The sequence below is a fragment of the Gekko japonicus genome, unplaced genomic scaffold (assembly GCF_001447785.1).
Source record: "Gekko japonicus isolate JY-2015 unplaced genomic scaffold, Gekko_japonicus_V1.1 scaffold546, whole genome shotgun sequence".
NCBI lineage: Eukaryota > Metazoa > Chordata > Lepidosauria > Squamata > Gekkonidae > Gekko > Gekko japonicus.
The window spans coordinates 146,377-163,449 of record NW_015173139.1 but is presented as its reverse complement, the minus strand read 5'-3'; the positions used below and the strand labels follow the sequence as shown (position 1 = coordinate 163,449).

At 43.0% G+C, this 17,073-nt stretch overlaps 1 protein-coding gene and 2 non-coding genes across 5 annotated transcripts in view; 1 reads left to right on the top strand and 2 right to left on the bottom strand.

Annotated features, from left to right (window-relative positions):
- The window catches only part of MDM4 (MDM4, p53 regulator), a 30,791-nt gene extending 20,709 nt beyond the window's left edge, over positions 1-10,082 (bottom strand). For 2 of the 3 annotated variants that reach the window (XM_015422276.1, XM_015422278.1), the window contains exons 1-3: positions 9,946-10,082; positions 1,451-1,558; positions 778-852 (exon numbers count right to left, since the gene is read on the bottom strand). In XM_015422276.1, the coding sequence (XP_015277762.1) occupies positions 778-852; positions 1,451-1,525 (150 nt within the window). In that variant the 5' untranslated portion in view covers positions 1,526-1,558; positions 9,946-10,082. Of the gene's footprint in view, positions 1-777; positions 853-1,450; positions 1,559-1,741; positions 1,811-9,945 lie in introns of those variants that run through there. The other variant, XM_015422277.1, reaches the window with a different exon arrangement.
- A 5,392-nt stretch (positions 10,083-15,474) lies between these two features.
- On the top strand, positions 15,475-15,547 carry TRNAK-UUU. The gene has a single exon. It is a non-coding gene; the product is annotated as a tRNA-Lys (tRNA).
- A 266-nt stretch (positions 15,548-15,813) lies between these two features.
- On the bottom strand, positions 15,814-15,886 carry TRNAK-UUU. Its single transcript has one exon. It is a non-coding gene; the product is annotated as a tRNA-Lys (tRNA).
- Between the last annotated feature and the right edge of the window lie 1,187 nt (positions 15,887-17,073).

The following is a 17,073-nucleotide window of genomic DNA, read 5'->3' as shown; positions in this document are numbered from 1 at the left end:
CCAGGCTCTCAAAACCTTTTGATAAATACACAGGTGCTCGTGGCACTGAACTCCTCTATTTTGCATGCAAATCACAGGAGGGGTTGTGATATAACCCCAAACTCACAGTATTTCAAGCTTCATGCCTCAAATGCTAACAGATGACTGCTTAAGGACAATTAGAAATAGTCTTCAGCATCTTCACTCACATTCTGTTCTCTCAATCTGACCCTGCAGCACTTTGCCCACAAAGTGTAATGTTGAGTGTTTTAAACTTGCAGAATTATGAAACCAGTATACCATTCATCAGCAAGAGATCAAATAGGTAGCAGTGGAGAAAAACAACCACCCCCATACACACACACTCCCAAAGAATCCAAAACTGGAAGAGAATCTTGTGTCAAATGGTCAGCGATGACAAAATGGAGGTAAAAATTATGGAGTGGAAGGCCCACTTCAAATTCAAAGAAAAATACACCCCGTCAACATTATGTTGAAGATACTGAGGCCTTCTGCTATTCTAGTATCCTAAATATGAGACAAATAAGAAACACACACACACACACGCACACACACACACCGGTTTCCTATGAGGAATGATGGCAGAGGAAGACTTCTCATACTTGGCAAGGATTTGCTTTGGTTCGAGCTACACAGCTACTGTCCTTAGGTTAGGAATGAACAGCAAATAAAATTCTGGGCCCCAAATCCGGGGTTCCTTCCTCACACTGCAAGTAGTATCATTTGGGCAGCCAACAATTACCTTCTGAGTTCAGAATAACCTAAAGATAAACTCACCTCCTTTAGTGTGAAAGTTTCACCCTGAGCACCTGCAGTTCGCAGAATCTTCAGGAGTGGCAGTTTTGGCTGTACCTAATGTATAAAGCAACTGTTATTTTCATGTCACAAACCACTTAAACATAAACCAGATCTTGCAAATTATTTAGAAGTAACACTACAGGGTATAGGAAGATATTCTACTCCCACATCCAGTTAGGAAATCTGGACTAAACTGTTCTAAAGGAATTAATCTGTTATAATGTTTTGACTCAGATATATTCCGGATCTATCTAATAAAGGCTATCTATCAACCTTTAAACCTGACAGTACAAATGAGATAATTGTGAGTTCTGTTCTTTAAACTAAAAGCAGCAAACCAGGCACGGAATCTGACAAAATATATTTCACATTTCACAACTGAAAGTCTGGAACACTACATGTATCAAAATTATCACTAGCATCCAACCTCATGAAACCCAAGCCTTATGAGGAAAAAATCCTAAATAAATTATAGACGTCAATGTACATGATAACACACCTTCTTGTATGTTCAAATACCTTTTTACACCAAGGAGCACTGCTTATCAGCTGTTTCTAAGCTGATGAATAGGTAACCATTAGAAAAGTCAAATACCTTAAAATCAAAGAGTTCTTCAACTTGGTTTTACTACCCAATATCAAGATATGTTACCTGTTTAATTTGCCCAAATGATGTTCTGCAGGCATTCTCAGATGGCATATATTGTGTTGAAGTAAAAGTTGTCATTGTGGCAGTGAAGTAGCTATCTATAGTACAAATCTGAAAAAAGAAATTAGATTTAGCAATTACTGTGAAAGAAAAAGCATACAGAACTATGTTATAACTATGTGTACTTTTCAGAAGCTCTAGAAAGCCATCTGGTACAAAACACAAGATGCAGCATCCTGATGATACCTCCCAAAATGCAAGACGTCTAAAGCACTGGACCAAAACTGTTATTACCTTTTAAATTTGATAACTAATATCAGAAATCTTTAAACCACTGGTCAAGTGGACAATCTTCTAAGTTGTCTTGCCAAAAACTATAATTTCTAGTTTTGGATCTTTCAGACTGCTCAGTTATACTCTTCTTTTCTCATTTTTAAGAAATCCATCTCAGAATTTCTTCTTTGAAATGCAGACCCAAGTAATCCTTACTGTTCAGATCCTCTGAGCATGGAAGTCCCCTGTGACATGTTGAGACAAGAACTTAAGAGTGAATTTGTTAAGCTGACTAACTGGAATTCAGCTGAGTCACTCAACTCTCACCGGAAATTCTTGCCAGCAATGATTAATTTAACCCAGAGAGGGTTGGGGCAAATTCTGAAAATAAATAGCAATGAGTACCATTGTGGGGGAGAAAGCTAACAAAGAGCTTTCAGATCAATAAAAGGAATGCATTACCCTCACTCAAAATCCCAGAGAAAGAAGAAATGCTGAAATGGCAAAATAATCTTTGAACATCAGGACAGTTTCAATTTTTATTTTATGTCAGGTTACCATTTCACCAAAGCACAATACAGAATGGCTTTACATCTAGTTGTAAACTAACAGGGTATCAATTTCTTATGCCTTCTGTACACATCAGACCATGTAATTTCTCTTTCTTTCCTTAAGAGCAAAGAAAGTTATATCAGCCAACAATTTAGCTTTAAAGGCTTCACCAATTTTTCTGATCTGTGTTATTAACTCCAATAGAAAAATAAGGGGGGTTCCCCTCAGACTCTGGAAAACATTCCTGATTATCTAAGCTTACCAAAGGTAAATGCCAACTTCTACACACTTGCCAGCTTTCCAAGGAGCAGAGATGTAAGTTCAAAATAACCAGAAGCACTCAAAAACGTATAAATCTTATGCAGACATGTCTACCTTCCCCAGTTCAAGAGAAAAAATGAGGCACTGCTCTGTGTGTTTGAGGAAAGTGAAACAAGTACTCATAGCTTTAGTTTCAGTTTTGCTTCAGCTGGTTACTGAACAACAGCAAAAGGCAAATACATGGACAAGTCTGGTCCAGAGCCATGAGTCAACAGTTTAGGGTTGCCAGCCTCCAGGTGGGAGCCTGAAGATCTCTCACTTTTACAACTGATCTCCAGCTGACAGAGATCAGCTCCCCTGGAGAAAATGGCTGCGTTGAAGGGTGGACTCTATGGCATTGTACCATGCTGAGGCCCCTCCCCAAACCCCACCCTCTCCTGGATCCACCCCCAAAAGTCCCCAGGTATTTTCCAACCCAGACCCGGCAATTCTAAGCCAACTGCATTGTAAACAAGAGGGACTGTCATTTTTCAGTACCTCCATGAGAAAATGAATGAAGCACTGGGTTTGTAAATGCTTCACATTCAACATTTAGCCCATCAAACAATTATTGATTTGCAGCAAAACCACTCACAAGGCTATAGATAAACAGAAACTAAATTTATATATAGATTCAGGTGGGTAGTCACATTGTTCTGAAGTAACAGAATAAAATTTGAGTCCAGTGGCACCTTTAAGACCAACAAAGTTTTATTCAAGGTATAAGCTTTTATGTGCATGCACACCGCTTCAGATATCAGAAGTGTGTGTGCACATGAAAGATTAAAGGTAAAGGTTCCCTTGCTCGAAAGCCAGTCGAGCCTGACTCTGGGTTGTGGTGCTCATCTCCGTTTCAAAGCCGAAAAGCCAGCGCTGTCCGAAGACACTTCCATGGTCATGTGGCTGGCATGACTAAACACCAAGGCGCACGGAACGCTGTTACCTTCCCACCAAAGTGGTACCTATTTATCTACTTGCAATTTCTTGCTTTCGAACTGCTAGGTTGGCAGGAGCTAGAACTAGAGACGCGAGCTCACTCCATCAAGCAGCAACTCGGGTCTCGAACTGCTGAACTACTGACCTTCCACAGCCTGCAGTTCAGCATCTTAACCACTTGAGCCACCGCAGCTTCTACATGAAAGATTATACCTTGAATAAAACTTTGCTGGTCTTAAAGGTGCCACTGGACTCAAATTTTGTTAAATTCATATATGTGGGGCAGAAAATTTTCCATGGAGAAACAGTTAACTGTGGGAAAATGTTGACCCCCCATATCACTGCTCTGTGTAGGTAGCTGCCCATGTTCTTTATATAAAAAATAACATGCTTATATTCCAAGTACAAGATGGTGATCCCACAGCTGTTCGGCTCTAATTAATCCATGGAAATAAGCAGCATCTGAAATATCCAAGTGAAATGCCCTGAAGTGGAGTGGGAGGCTTGATCAATATAACTTTCAAAGGTTTAAATTAAAGGGTACTTCAGAATGCCGTCACAATTTACATAACAGCTACATCTAAAAACCCTTACTAGAAACTCTACTGTATTATAATCAGAACTCTTGTGTATTATTTGTCTCTCTAGCTTTAGCTGTGGTGGGACTAGAAACAGAAGAAAGAAGATAAACATCCATAGAATTTCAATCCAATAATTATGGGGCTCTGGGATTTTGCTGGTAACCTTTTTTATTAATATGTAAACAAGAGAACAAGGGCTGAATTGAAACAAAGTATACAGCCTTCCAAGTTACACTGCACCCAGTAGTTTAGCCTTCCTACAAGAGCACCTACAAAGAGCACCAAACAGCGCCATCCTATGCAGAATTACGCCTAAGTCTAGTAAAATCAACGGACCTAGAAGGATGTAACTCTGCTTAGGATGGCACTGTTAGTCACTAAAATTGTCAAACTCCATGCTTTAAGCATTTCCTTTCCTTGAGGAAACAAGATCAACACACCTTTGATGTCTTGGACTGCAATCCTATGCATATTTTCAGAGTTACTGTGAAAGAAGTTATTCAGAAGTCCCATCAACCTCAGTGGGACTTACTTTGCAGTAAGTATGTATGGGATCAGGTTACTAGTTATATTTGTCATGAAAATTTACCCTTCTCCAACACTGGTGTTATTCAATGCCAGGTCTATTAATAATAAGACTGATGTGCTCCGTGACTATCTCATGGAGTCACAGGTAGACCTGGCTTGTGTGACCGAGACTTGGGTGAGGAATGGTGAAACTCTCGCCTTGAACCAGCTTGCCCCACCTGGGTTATCAGTCTTTCATCAGTCGCGGACATATGGGCAGGGGGGAGGTGTGGATCTGATTATCCGTGAATTTTGTTCCTTCAGGTCGCTCCCCGGCCCAACAATCTCCGGCATTGAATATGTTGGTCTGGCGTGTGACGTCGAGGAGAGTTTGGCTATCTGGCTGGTGTACCGACCGCCTAATGCACCAGCAGATACCCTGTCCAACCTGTTAGATGCTGTATCAGGCTGGGCACTGGAATATCCCAGGCTTCTGATCCTGGGTGACTTCAATGTCTATGCCGATGATGCAGCATCTGTCCAGGCTGGGACCTAGTGTTATCCATGGAGGCACTGGGATTCTCCCAGTTTATATCGACTCCCACGCACCAAGCAGGCCACACGCTGGATTTGATTTTTGGGATGGGGATTCATGTGGATCTGATGACAATGGATGTAGTTCCATGGTCTGATCACTTCGCCCTGAAGGTCCGGCTGAGCATACCACCCTGTTTAGGCGGTGAGCGTATTTATGCTCGCCTGCGGAGCCAAATGGACCCTAGTCTGCTTCAGGAAGTTCCACGGGATCCAATGCCCCCTGGCGCCTCGTTGGTTGAGCTGGTGGAGAACTGGGATAACCAGCTCTCTCAAGCCATCGACAAGATCACCCCCAGCACCCTCTACGCCCTTGCACCAAAGCAGCATAATGGTATACCACAGAGATGCAGAGAATAAAGCAGGAGCTAAGACAGCTAGAGCGAAGGTGGTGGCGTGCTCATGACGAAGTGTCATGAACACCTTATAGGACATTTATGAAGGCCTATGAGATAGCTGCGAAGGCTGCAAAGAAGGATTTCTATGCAGCCTCCATAGCGTCTGCGAGCTCACGCCCCGCCCAATTGTTTAGAGTTATTCGGTCTATTACAACTCTGCCTCAGGGCAGACCAAATAGTAGGGAATTGACCATTGGCTGTGAGGCATTTGCGAGCTATTCCACAGATAATATTGTGACACTCCGCCAGGACCTCCTGGCCACAATTGAGACAGTAAAAGAACTGGAGGCCCCTTGTCCGTCTTCTGGTCCGCTATTGGACCACTTCGATCGACTCTCTTGGGAGGAAGTTGACAGGACCCTGGCAGCGGTGAGACCTACTACCTGCCTCCTTGACCCATGCCCTTCCTGGCTAGTTAAATCTTGCGGGGAGAAATTATCAACTTGTCCCTTTCTACTGGGACTTTCCCAGAGGCTTTGAAGGAGGCAGTGGTCCATCCGCACTTGAAAAAGCCATCACTGGACCCTCAACTACCGCCCAGTATCGAACTTACCATAAGGTGGTTGAGAGAGCAATGGCCGAACAACTCCAGGTTTTCCTGGATGACGCTTCCGTCCTTGACTCATTCCAGTCTGGCTTCCACCCTGGCTACAGGATGGCTCTGGTCGCCCTTACAGATGACCTCCTTAGACACCTGGACCGAGGCAGGTCAGTGCTGCTGTTATTAGATCTGACAGCAGCGTTTGACAGGGTCGACTACGATCTTATGACCAACTGCATACCACCGCCTCGCCTATGTAGGGGTTCAGGGGACTGCCTTGAAATGGTTTTCTTACTTTCTCCATGGTCGAGGACCGAGGGTGCCGCCTGGTGAAAGGGTCTCCCCACATGGTGTACGCTAGAATGTGGAGTGCCGCAGGGGGCCATCCTCTTGCCAATGTTGTTTAACATCTATATGTGCCCCCTTACCCAGTTAGTCTGGAGCTACGGGCTGGGCTGTCATCAATATGCTGATGACACCCAGCTCTATCTGTTAATGGACGGCCATCCATCTTCTGTTCCCGAAACAATGGGTGAGGCCTTGGAAGCTGTGGCTGGATGGTTGCGGCAGAGTCGGCCAAAGGTAAATCCATCGAAGACGGAGGTCCTGTACCTGGGTGGAGGGGACATGGATGCGGGCACCAGGCTTCCCACACTGGAAGGGGCACCTTTGGTGCCAGCCCAAACAGTGAGGAGCCTGGGAGTAACACTGGATGCCTCTTCTTCTATGGAGGCCCAGGTTGCTGCAGTTGCCAGATCTGCATTCTTCCATCTTAGGCAGATCAGGCTACTGAAGCCATATCTTTTCCCCCAAGACCTAGCTACAGTGATCCATGCAATGGTCACCTCCAGGGTTGATTACTGCAATTTGCTCTATGCAGGCTTACCCCAAGACTGATCCGAAAATTACAGTTGGTCCAAAATGCAGCAGCACGCCTGCTGACGTCAACACCTGTGCGAGCGCACGTTCGACATGTGCTTTGCCAGCTGCACTGGTTACCAGTTGAGTACTGGATCCGCTTCAAGGTGTTGGTAATGACCGGCAAAGCCTTATACAGCCTTGGGCCAACATATCTAAGGGATCGCCTCTTCCCATATATGCCTCAAAGAGCTTTATGCTCTAGTAATCAGCATCTCCTGGTGATCCCTGGCCCCCACCTGGTGGAACATGCTCCCCATCGAGATCAGGGCCCTGCAGGATCTTACTCAGTACCGCAGGGCCTGCAAGACGGAGCTGTTCCGCCAGGCTTTTGGTTGAGGCAGCGGGCGTCCACATATGGCCTCCCCGAGGTTGCTGTCTCCTACCTACTGGCCACCCATCTGCCAGCAACCGGCCATAACAAATCAGTATTAATGGGCCAGAATTTGCACCACCATCTATAACTACTGATTTTAAATGTTTATAATGTAATGTTTTATTGTGTTTTAAACCTTATTGCATTATTTGAGATGATGTGACCTGCCCTAAGTCCACTCACGGGATGGGCGGGATACAAATATGAAAAAGAAATAAATAAATGAGTTTTCCAAAATCCCATATATTGTCAGTTGTTTTTGTAGGCAACTATTTAAATAAGTGGCAAACTCAGTATATTCCTTAGAGAATGAACACGGATGAATTACCTTGTAGCCTATGCTTCTGAGAATGATTCACTCTATATAGGCACTTACAGTATTGCACACTGGGCTAAACATAACTTATGCCAAGTACACTATTTTTATTTATGAAAAAGATTCATATGTAAGTATCACTCTCTTCAATATAGGCTGTATGTCAAAGCCAGTAAAGACATCTAATACCTGAATCAGCTTCACTTTTAACACTGCACCAGAATCAGTTAAAACCATAGATGCTGCTTGAACCCCATTTGGTCACAACCACTACAGTTAAGCCACAGTGGAACGACTGACTGAATACAGTACAGTGGTTTCATATGCAGAATGCCTACACACAAAAAGCAGTCTTTTATTGTTCTTCCAGCACGGAACTGCTACATGTGTAGGGAACAAGCTGCACAATATACTCCCGTAGGGTTCTCCATAACAGGACCGTCATGATGAAAAGCTTCAATTAACATCATCCAATTCCCACTGCAACCAGTCAGTCATCTGATTATGTTTTACATTTTTCGAGCACTAGTCCACCACACTTGCTGCTAGCATCTTTGTTTACGTAGCCTGTCACCGAGTTTACATGATCCACACTAAGCCCAAAACTTGCAGTACAGCTCATGCCAATACAAGTTTCAAGTAAGTGCAAAGGTAAAGCATTCAACTGCTTGGCACCAAACATTAACTTAAGATGCAGAAAGCATCAAGGGAGTATACCATACACTACTCAATTAAAATGCAGAAAGTTCCAAGGAAGTGTACCACACACTATGCAACTCGACACATCTGATTACGTCTAAAAAGTAACACATTATATTGTTAATTTTGTATTCTTAGCTTTTTTGAATATTTCCTTGTTTAAAGGCATACTTGAACGGCTAGCTGGAGAACCAAAACGGCAAACATAGGTTACAATTCAGCAGCTTCCATTTCAGCATATTATGTGAAACTTGCAGCCTAGGGAATGACGTAAGGACTTGCGCACTCGCCTCACTTTAACTTTCCCTCTAAATCTCAACACGTTCTGTAGCCATTCCCCTCATACTGTCAAAGCCAACTCCTGCTTTAAGAAGAGTAACACTGAGTGTCAAACCCAATACAGCCTCAAACAAGACCACTTCCTGCTAAATTCACAGTCTCTAGTGACCAGCAAGCATTCAAAAATCTAATATATCCACAGCAAAAATCACAGGGAAGAAACTGCCTGAAAGAAGTCGGATGGTGAGAAAAGTTCAGTGTCCTTAATTTGAACTGCTGAAGATCATCCAGATTTTTAGTTTTATAAACATGGAAGTCATGTAAATGCAAGTTACATAAATTGAAACCTCTAAATATGATGTGATTTCAAATACATTAATTTCTTTTAAGGCTACTTTTAAAGGCTATTATCATCCTGACAAAGAAAAACAGGAACTTAATTGCAGAAACCCATTTCAGCAACCAACATGAGCCCATGCAATTTATGTCTGTCTAATCAGCACTGCCCTCTCCAAAACCGAATAGGTATTGCCTCCCACTTACCAGAAAATTTATTTCAACCTGCTTATAGCTGAGATACCACCAACAAAACAACAGGTAAAGCATCAAATAGATGCTCATAACAACCAGGTTAGCATCTGTAGTATGTACCACTGTGAAACTTTCTAGTATCTCTTTGGCTCCGCACCACTCTTTATTCCTTTACAGATATCACTAACAGCCCTCACTAATAGGCCCCCCTTTCTTGCTTCTTCATAACATCCAAACTACCTAGCTTTTATCGTTTCAGAGAAGACGCTATTTTTTGCTTCTCCATCCCAGACACCCTAGTGCGTCTTGAAACGTAAAAGGCTACAACCTCTCCTGACCTCCATTTTAAGCTGCTGCAGATTTTGGACCTTTCCACTAATCCCTGGACCATACTTTTCTCCTGCCCGACGTTTCCTTTCTGCCTGAACACCTGATTAAGAGTTCTAGGTGAACCAAAATCTTCCACTCGCTATTTTGTCATATTTGAGGCCTAAAAAAACAAAACATTACGGTCCTGTTTGGAGAGTATTTTTGCCATTTCCCGCAATATAAAACTGCTACGTACAGTTTAAGATTCTTCGTAACCAACTCATCCCCCCCCCCGCCTTCATAGAATTGCTCCCCTCCCCATATTACACAGCTGTTACCCACGCAGCCACTCCAGACAACGGCAACCAGACCCCAGGTATACGCTCACCCTGAAGTTACTCCATGGCACCCAGTAACTTCTCCTGGAAGCCAACAATTGGAAACCTTTTAGCACCTTCGCCAAATCTTCCTTGCCTCCATTTCAAGAAGGGCGGGAGAATAGCAAGCCTCTACTTGCCTCTCAAGTAACATGGCTACCCAACTACTTCCGCCCAGACCATAGAGATAAGGAACTATGAAAGTCACACTTCATAAACTTCCGGTATTGAATAGACCCCCTCCACCCCCGCGCGGGCTGTGGCATCTGGCGTCCACTCTGGCCGTATTCAAAAGCTACAAACAGAATCCTAGGGAAACGAAAGAGGGCAGGAAGTTTTTCTGTAGTAACAGGAAGCTTCACCAGACAGAATCTTCTAAGGGAGTACTTACGTTGCCCTTAGGGGACTTTTGGTAGTTTTGTGAAAAGAATCCTGATAATGCGCGCCAAGAATTGGAGAGGAAATGCACGGTTCAAAGAAAGCCCCCCCCCCACCCTCCCCGTCACGAACGGATCACATTCTGTGTTCACGGTTGTTATTTTTTTCTCCTAGTAGGTTTCCAAATGCACCGTGATAAGCAGAAAATCCATAAGCAGATAAGGGAAGAGAAAGGCTTTGCTTGTGTATCAGCTAAGCACGGGAGTGCCATGGACAGGTTCCTCTTTGTTGTAAGTGCTTTGAAAGAGTTATGGCCCCTCTGCTGTAAATTACCTGCCTACCATTGTCTTCTCACCTTGACACACAGAGTACTCCATCTTTCTGTGTTATATCTCTGAGGATCCCAATCACAGCTGCTGGCAAAACATCAGGTCCTACAATGCCACACAACCCGGAAAATCTACAGCAACTAGCAAATTTAAAATAGTTAAAACGTAAGGTAAAAGGTGAGGAGAGGATTCTGTTTTTAATCATAAACAGGCAGAACTGCAACAGGTACAACCACCCACGGATGCAGCAATTAATCTTGGGATGTTATGTAGCTAGGGTTGCTAACAGGCCTGGAGAAAAATGCCCTGTTCCTTTAATAAAGAGAGGCATGGAAATTAGCAGCTGAAGCTTTTCATGACAGGGAGATAACATCTCATTAAACCTGTACTTAAAGGACAGGACATTTTTTTCCCCTTCAGGAAGTTGGCAACTCCAGCCACAAGCTTTTGCATGTCAGAAATAAATCCTACTGTGTTCAACAGCATTGAATTCAAAATAAGCACAGGATATTGGTTGACATCCAACCAATGCTCCCTCTAAGCTGTTGAGTCTTATAAACAAAGATTCCACTTTGTGAGCTACTGGCATTAAAGTTGTGAGCAAGCCCTTTTGCTACTGCATAAATTAGTTTGCTCTGGAGCCATCCTTCCTGACTTAAGACAAGAATTTATTTATTTATTTATTTATAATCAAATTTATACCCCTGCAAAGCAGACTCAGGGCGGCTTCCACAACAATACAAGATAAAAGCATAAATAATACAGAATTAAAACACAACAATTAAAATAATGCATTACGAATGTTACAAAGTACTGGCGGCAGATAAGATAAACCAATGAGATGTATTCAAATAAAGTGCTTTGATGTTATTCCACATAGATGTTTGACTGTTATATTGCTCATTCTTGAGACAGCTGCTGATGTCAACATTACGGGCTGTGCACTAAGACAGCAGTGGCCCCTATTTATATGCCTGGCGGAAGAGCTCTGTCTTGCTGGCCCTGCGGAACTGTAAAAGGAAATGTGTGAGCTAGAGGCTAAAAAACTGAGCTATCTCATACTAACACTGCACCCAACCCTCTGTCAGGAGTTTGTCTTTCCCACTCACTGTGTGTGAGATAGCAGCAATGCATTGGGTGTAGTTTTACAATGCTGACCTCGGGTTCCTTCTGTCCCTGTTTTTTTCTTTCTTAGCTTAGAGCAGGGATGGCCAAACTTGCTTAACCTAACAGCAACATAGAATAAATTTCAGATATTTGAGAGCTGCAAGACATGAACAAATAATACACACATGTTTTTATTGAAAAATATGCACATTTGCTTTTTATTAACATTAAGTTAGACTGTGTGAAATAAGGCAAGAAAATAGCAGACTGCAAAAAACTTCAAGACAATAGTCATTTAATTCATTTGTACCCCCATGTTTCTCCCCAATGGAGACCCAAAGCAGTTTACATCATTCTCCTCTCCTCCATTTTATCATCACAACAATCCTGTGAGGTGGGCTAGGCTGAGAGTGCATAACTGGCCGAAGATCACCAAGCGAGTGCTCCCAGATATTAGTCCCACACTCTTAACCACTATACCTCACTGGCTTTCAAGACAATTCATACTAAAGAAATAAAACACTATAAAAGTTGTTAACAAACAATTACTATACTATATAACAATCCACTACATGCTCTGGAGCCATCCTTCCTGAGCTAAGACAAAAATGAGTGAGCTGGAGGCTAAAAAACTGTGAGCTAGCTCACACTAACTCAGCTTAGAGGGAACACTGGTGGGGAGCCAAAGCAGTTTCGATCCTTCTCATTTTAATCCTCACAGCAAGCCTGTGAGGTTGTTACCCAAAATGATCTAATAATTAATTATTGGGGAAATTGGCTTAGCAAGAGGGGGCAACAGCGAGACCTCCACCAGCTTTTATGGGGAGCTTTCCCTTAGAGAGACTCTGAAATGAACCAGGCTGATGTTCAACTAATAGAAGTTTACTGAAAACTAACAGAAGGGCTCAACACACATACAAAATACATGGTAAATCAAGCATACAAGATCTAACCAAGAAATAAAAGGAGGTAGTGAGGAAATAGTGGTTTAGTGTGGGTTATATTTACCAGTCTTGAAGATTCAGGCCTGTGGAAGAGAAAAGGTGACCAGCGTTTGGTGTGTGGTTGGTGCCGAGCACACACACACACACATAATGTGGATTTGAGTCCCCTTGATATAGGAAAATTGTGCTTTGAGGCAGAGTGACATATGTGCCCAAGATCAAAATCTTGGTGAATTAGCTGGATGAAAACCAATGAAAGTGCTCGGTGTTTTATGGCTTTCTCAAGGGATCAGTCTTTCCCAAGAGATAACTATCATGGGACTGTGTTGCAAATGTATCAATATCTATTGATGACCCATTGATTTATGGAATGGAAGAGAATACCAAATGTGAAGTATTGCTGTATTGGGGTAGGCACATGGAAAGAGAGGGCCAGGTGAGGAGAGAAATAATTAAAAGATCAAGGTGGCTAGCCATGTTGGTCTGAAGCAACAGAACAAACTTAGAGTCCAGTGGCACCTTTAAGACCAACAAAGTTTTATTCAAGGTGTGAGCTTTTGTGTGCATGCTTCATCAGACAATGAAGTGGAATTACAGATCATAGTTTTATATAGAGAGGGTGGCTTGTTAAATTAGGATGCAAGATAGTGAAGATGTTTTTTAACTGATAAAAGGAATGACAAGCTTGGTTTCTGGTCATCATCTGTTTGGGTTCAGTTGGGGGGAAAACAACATAGGTAATAAATATATCGGAACTGGAGATTGATGTACCCTAAATTGTGAGAATTCAGTCACTAGATCCCATCCCTTTCTAGCATGGAGGCAAACTTTAAAGCATTTTGGCTGTGTAGAGTATTTTTCTTATCACCAGAACAGAGGATTACATTTAAATCTACCATTCCAATGTAATTCTCTGTTCTGCCTGCCCACCCCTCCTTGGCAGCAAGCCACCTCCACTAGGAGAGGTCAGGATAAGGGGGTAGAGTTGCCAGCCTCCAGGTGGGGCCTGGTGATCCCCCAGAGTTAGAACGGCTCTCCAGATAACAGAGATCACTTCCCCTGAAGGAAACAGCTGCTTTGGAGAATGGATTCTATGGTATTATACTCCTCTGAGGTCCCTATCCTCCCCAAACTCTGCCCTCCTCAGGTGCCGCCCCCAAATCACCAGGAACTTCCCAACCTGGAGTTGGCAATCTTAGCAGGGAGCAGCAACAGCCATCTGTTTTCAGGCATAATTCAAAATGTTGCTTCTTACCTATAAGGACCTCAATGGCTCCTCCTGTACTGTTATGGTTGCCAGCTCTCATTCTGGGAGATTTTAAGGGTGGAGTCTGGGGAGGGAAGGGACTTCCAAAGCAGCCAATTTCTTCTCTGTTGCCTAGAGGTCAGTTGCAATCCCAGGAGATCTCCATCCACCACCTGGAAGTTGGCAGCCATTGTCCAGCCCACCAACTAAGCTCTTTCTCACAAGCCCTGATGTCTGTGCGCCCCACCTCCAGAGGTCAGGCAGGTGGGGTAGCTAGAGACAGGATTTTTTTCCTGCCATGGCACCTCACCTGTGGAATTGCCACCTTTATTCAACACTTTTCCCAGGAATTCTTTTTCCAACAGCCAATGAGGGAGCACAAGAATGTTGTCAGGTAGAGAGGATGGCTACTTCAAAAGATGACTACCCTCCCACTAGGGTAGCCAACTGTGGCTTGGGGAATCCTCTAAGATTTTGGGGTGGTGCCTGGTGACAGTGGAGTTTGGGGAGGCATGGGAGCTCAGGAGGAGTGTGATGTCATACAGTGATCCTGTGAACAGTGCTCCCTCTAAGCTGAGTTAGTGTGAGCTAGCTCACAGTTTTTTAGCCTTCGGCTCACACATTTTTGTCTTCGCTCAGGAAGGAGGGCTTCAGAGCAATCTGACTTATGCAGCAGCCAAATCACTTGCTCACAACTTTAAAGCCAGTAGCTCACAAAGCAGAATTTTTGCTCACAAGACTCCACAGCTTAGAGGGAGCATTGCCTGTGAAGCTGCCATTTCTTCTAAGGAAACTGATTTATGTAGTCTGGAGATCAGTTGTGATTCTGAGGGATCTCAAGGCCGCACCTGGATGTTGGCAACCACACTCCTGCCCTGTTTGAGCAAAAAATTTAAGCCGCTTCCCACGTTCTTCAACCACTCTTTTATGGATATTGGGGGGATTCAGATTACAACCGGAAGTGATAGGTATATCTACTTAGTCACTTTTTTGTTTTTATATAATTTGCCTTTTGCGAAGAGTGAGAGGTGGAAGAATAGTATTCCAAAGGAGGGCCACGTGGTTGCGAGAAAGGAATCCCTAGGGCATCGATGCCTTGAACTTTGTCGCGGCGATGTCCCGTCCAGTCAATGTGTGCATAGTGGCCTAGATGGGGGGGAGGGGGAGCGAATGCACGTTTTCTTGTGAAGTATGCAAACCTTAGAATATGTACAAACAAAGCAACATTTTCTATCAGGCGGTCGCTGTATATGAAACAATTTAATTTCGCTAACCTGTACTTGCAAACACTTTTAGCCCCAGCCGCGGCACTCTAAACCTTTGCGGCGCAAATTATGTCCTTTGCCAGGCATGAGTGCAACTACTTCTGCTTTCAACGATACATATTTAAACTTTTATTTCCCAAAGTGGGTTGGTTGCAGCTGGTGTTTTCGTGCTCTATTATTATTTATTGCACAGAAATAATAATTATAGAGATTGACGGAGTCCTCTTGATTTTCTTTTGTATAGCGCCACACTGGTTACCATCAGTATGAAGCCCGGATAGCTCAGTCGGTAGAGCATCAGACTTTTAATCTGAGGGTCCAGGGTTCAAGTCCCTGTTCGGGCGTTGATTTTTTTCTTCTTCTAATTTTCTTGTTTTAAAAATCTGTCTCAGTTCTTTTTTTGCGCCAAATGGATTGTCTATTCGAAGGGTTGCTTTTTCTCCTTTTTTGCAGACCTGTATATTAGCCTCTGGAGAGAAACCGTGGATTTTACATAAATGTAAATAAATAAATACTAGTGTTGTTTCAAAAAAACCCTTTTCATTGTGTTTGTTAAAATCTCACCTGCTTTATTGAATTTTTGGTTTGTGGTTTTTGTATTAAAAATCAACGCCCGAACAGGGACTTGAACCCTGGACCCTCAGATTAAAAGTCTGATGCTCTACCGACTGAGCTATCCGGGCACTCTGAAAACTTTTGTTTCTACTCTGCTGATAGTGTATATCTGTATAGAGATTGTCATTTTACTAACCATTTGTAATGATGATTTGCTCAAATTTGTTTTATATGGCAGTTTTATATGAGGATCCTGAGCCCCCCACCCCCGTATATTAACTTAATGCATAAAGTTCTCCTTCCAGCTTCGCGTGCCGAATGGGGAGGGAAATAAAAAGCGCTGCGGTTTTTGGGTTTTCTTCTTTTAAAAAACCTTGCAAACAATAGACGAAAAAAGAATTGACACGGCGAGAGCGTTCCTTCGAGCGTCATAAACGCATATTAATAATCTCCAGTTCAAAACCCTCCGCCCCACTTCCCATCAATAGAGCAAGGGAATATGGATGCCACGTGGCGTCTCGCCTTTTCTGAATTATACAACAGTCTGACTCGGAAGGATCTACAACAACTGTATACTCTTACACGCAAAACCGTTCCCGCAGCTATCAGTGAAGAACTCCAGAACCAGCTGGGACAGAACACAAGGAGTGCCTAGAGCACGCTAAGAGGAGTGTTTGTCTGAAGGGCTGCTACGACCCAGTCTAGCAGAGCGGAGATCAAGAATATAAATGTATTTTCCAACCGGTTTGGGACTCACCTATTCCTCTACGATCGTAACTTGAACATATGATAAATGTGTAAGCATCTGAGGCGCCTTTCATAACACTTTGGAATCAATATGATCAATCAAATATAGTTTTTAAAAAGAAGTCTTACAATGTACTGAATATAGATTCAAGGGGATAGCCATGTTGGTGTGAAGCAGCAGAACAGTATTTGAGTCCAGTGGCACCTTTAAGACCAACAACGTTTCATTCAAGGTATAAGCTTCCCTGTGTGCCTTGAATAAAACTTTGTTGGTCTTAAAGGTGCCACTGGACTTAAAAATTGTATTGAATAATTTAATTATTCACTGATTCTCATATATCTTTCTGTGAATAATTTTGTATATATTTCCTTGATATGTAGAAAAGAGCAAGAGTCCAGTAGCACCTTAAAGACTAGCAAAATATGTGTCAGGGTATGAGTTTTCGTGAGTCACTGCTCACTTCTTCAGATACAGCTAGAATGGGAGTCCATGAATCCTATATACTGGAAAGTGGAGTGAATTCAGATTCCTAATGACATTAGCAGGCAAATGACAATAGCAGGTGAC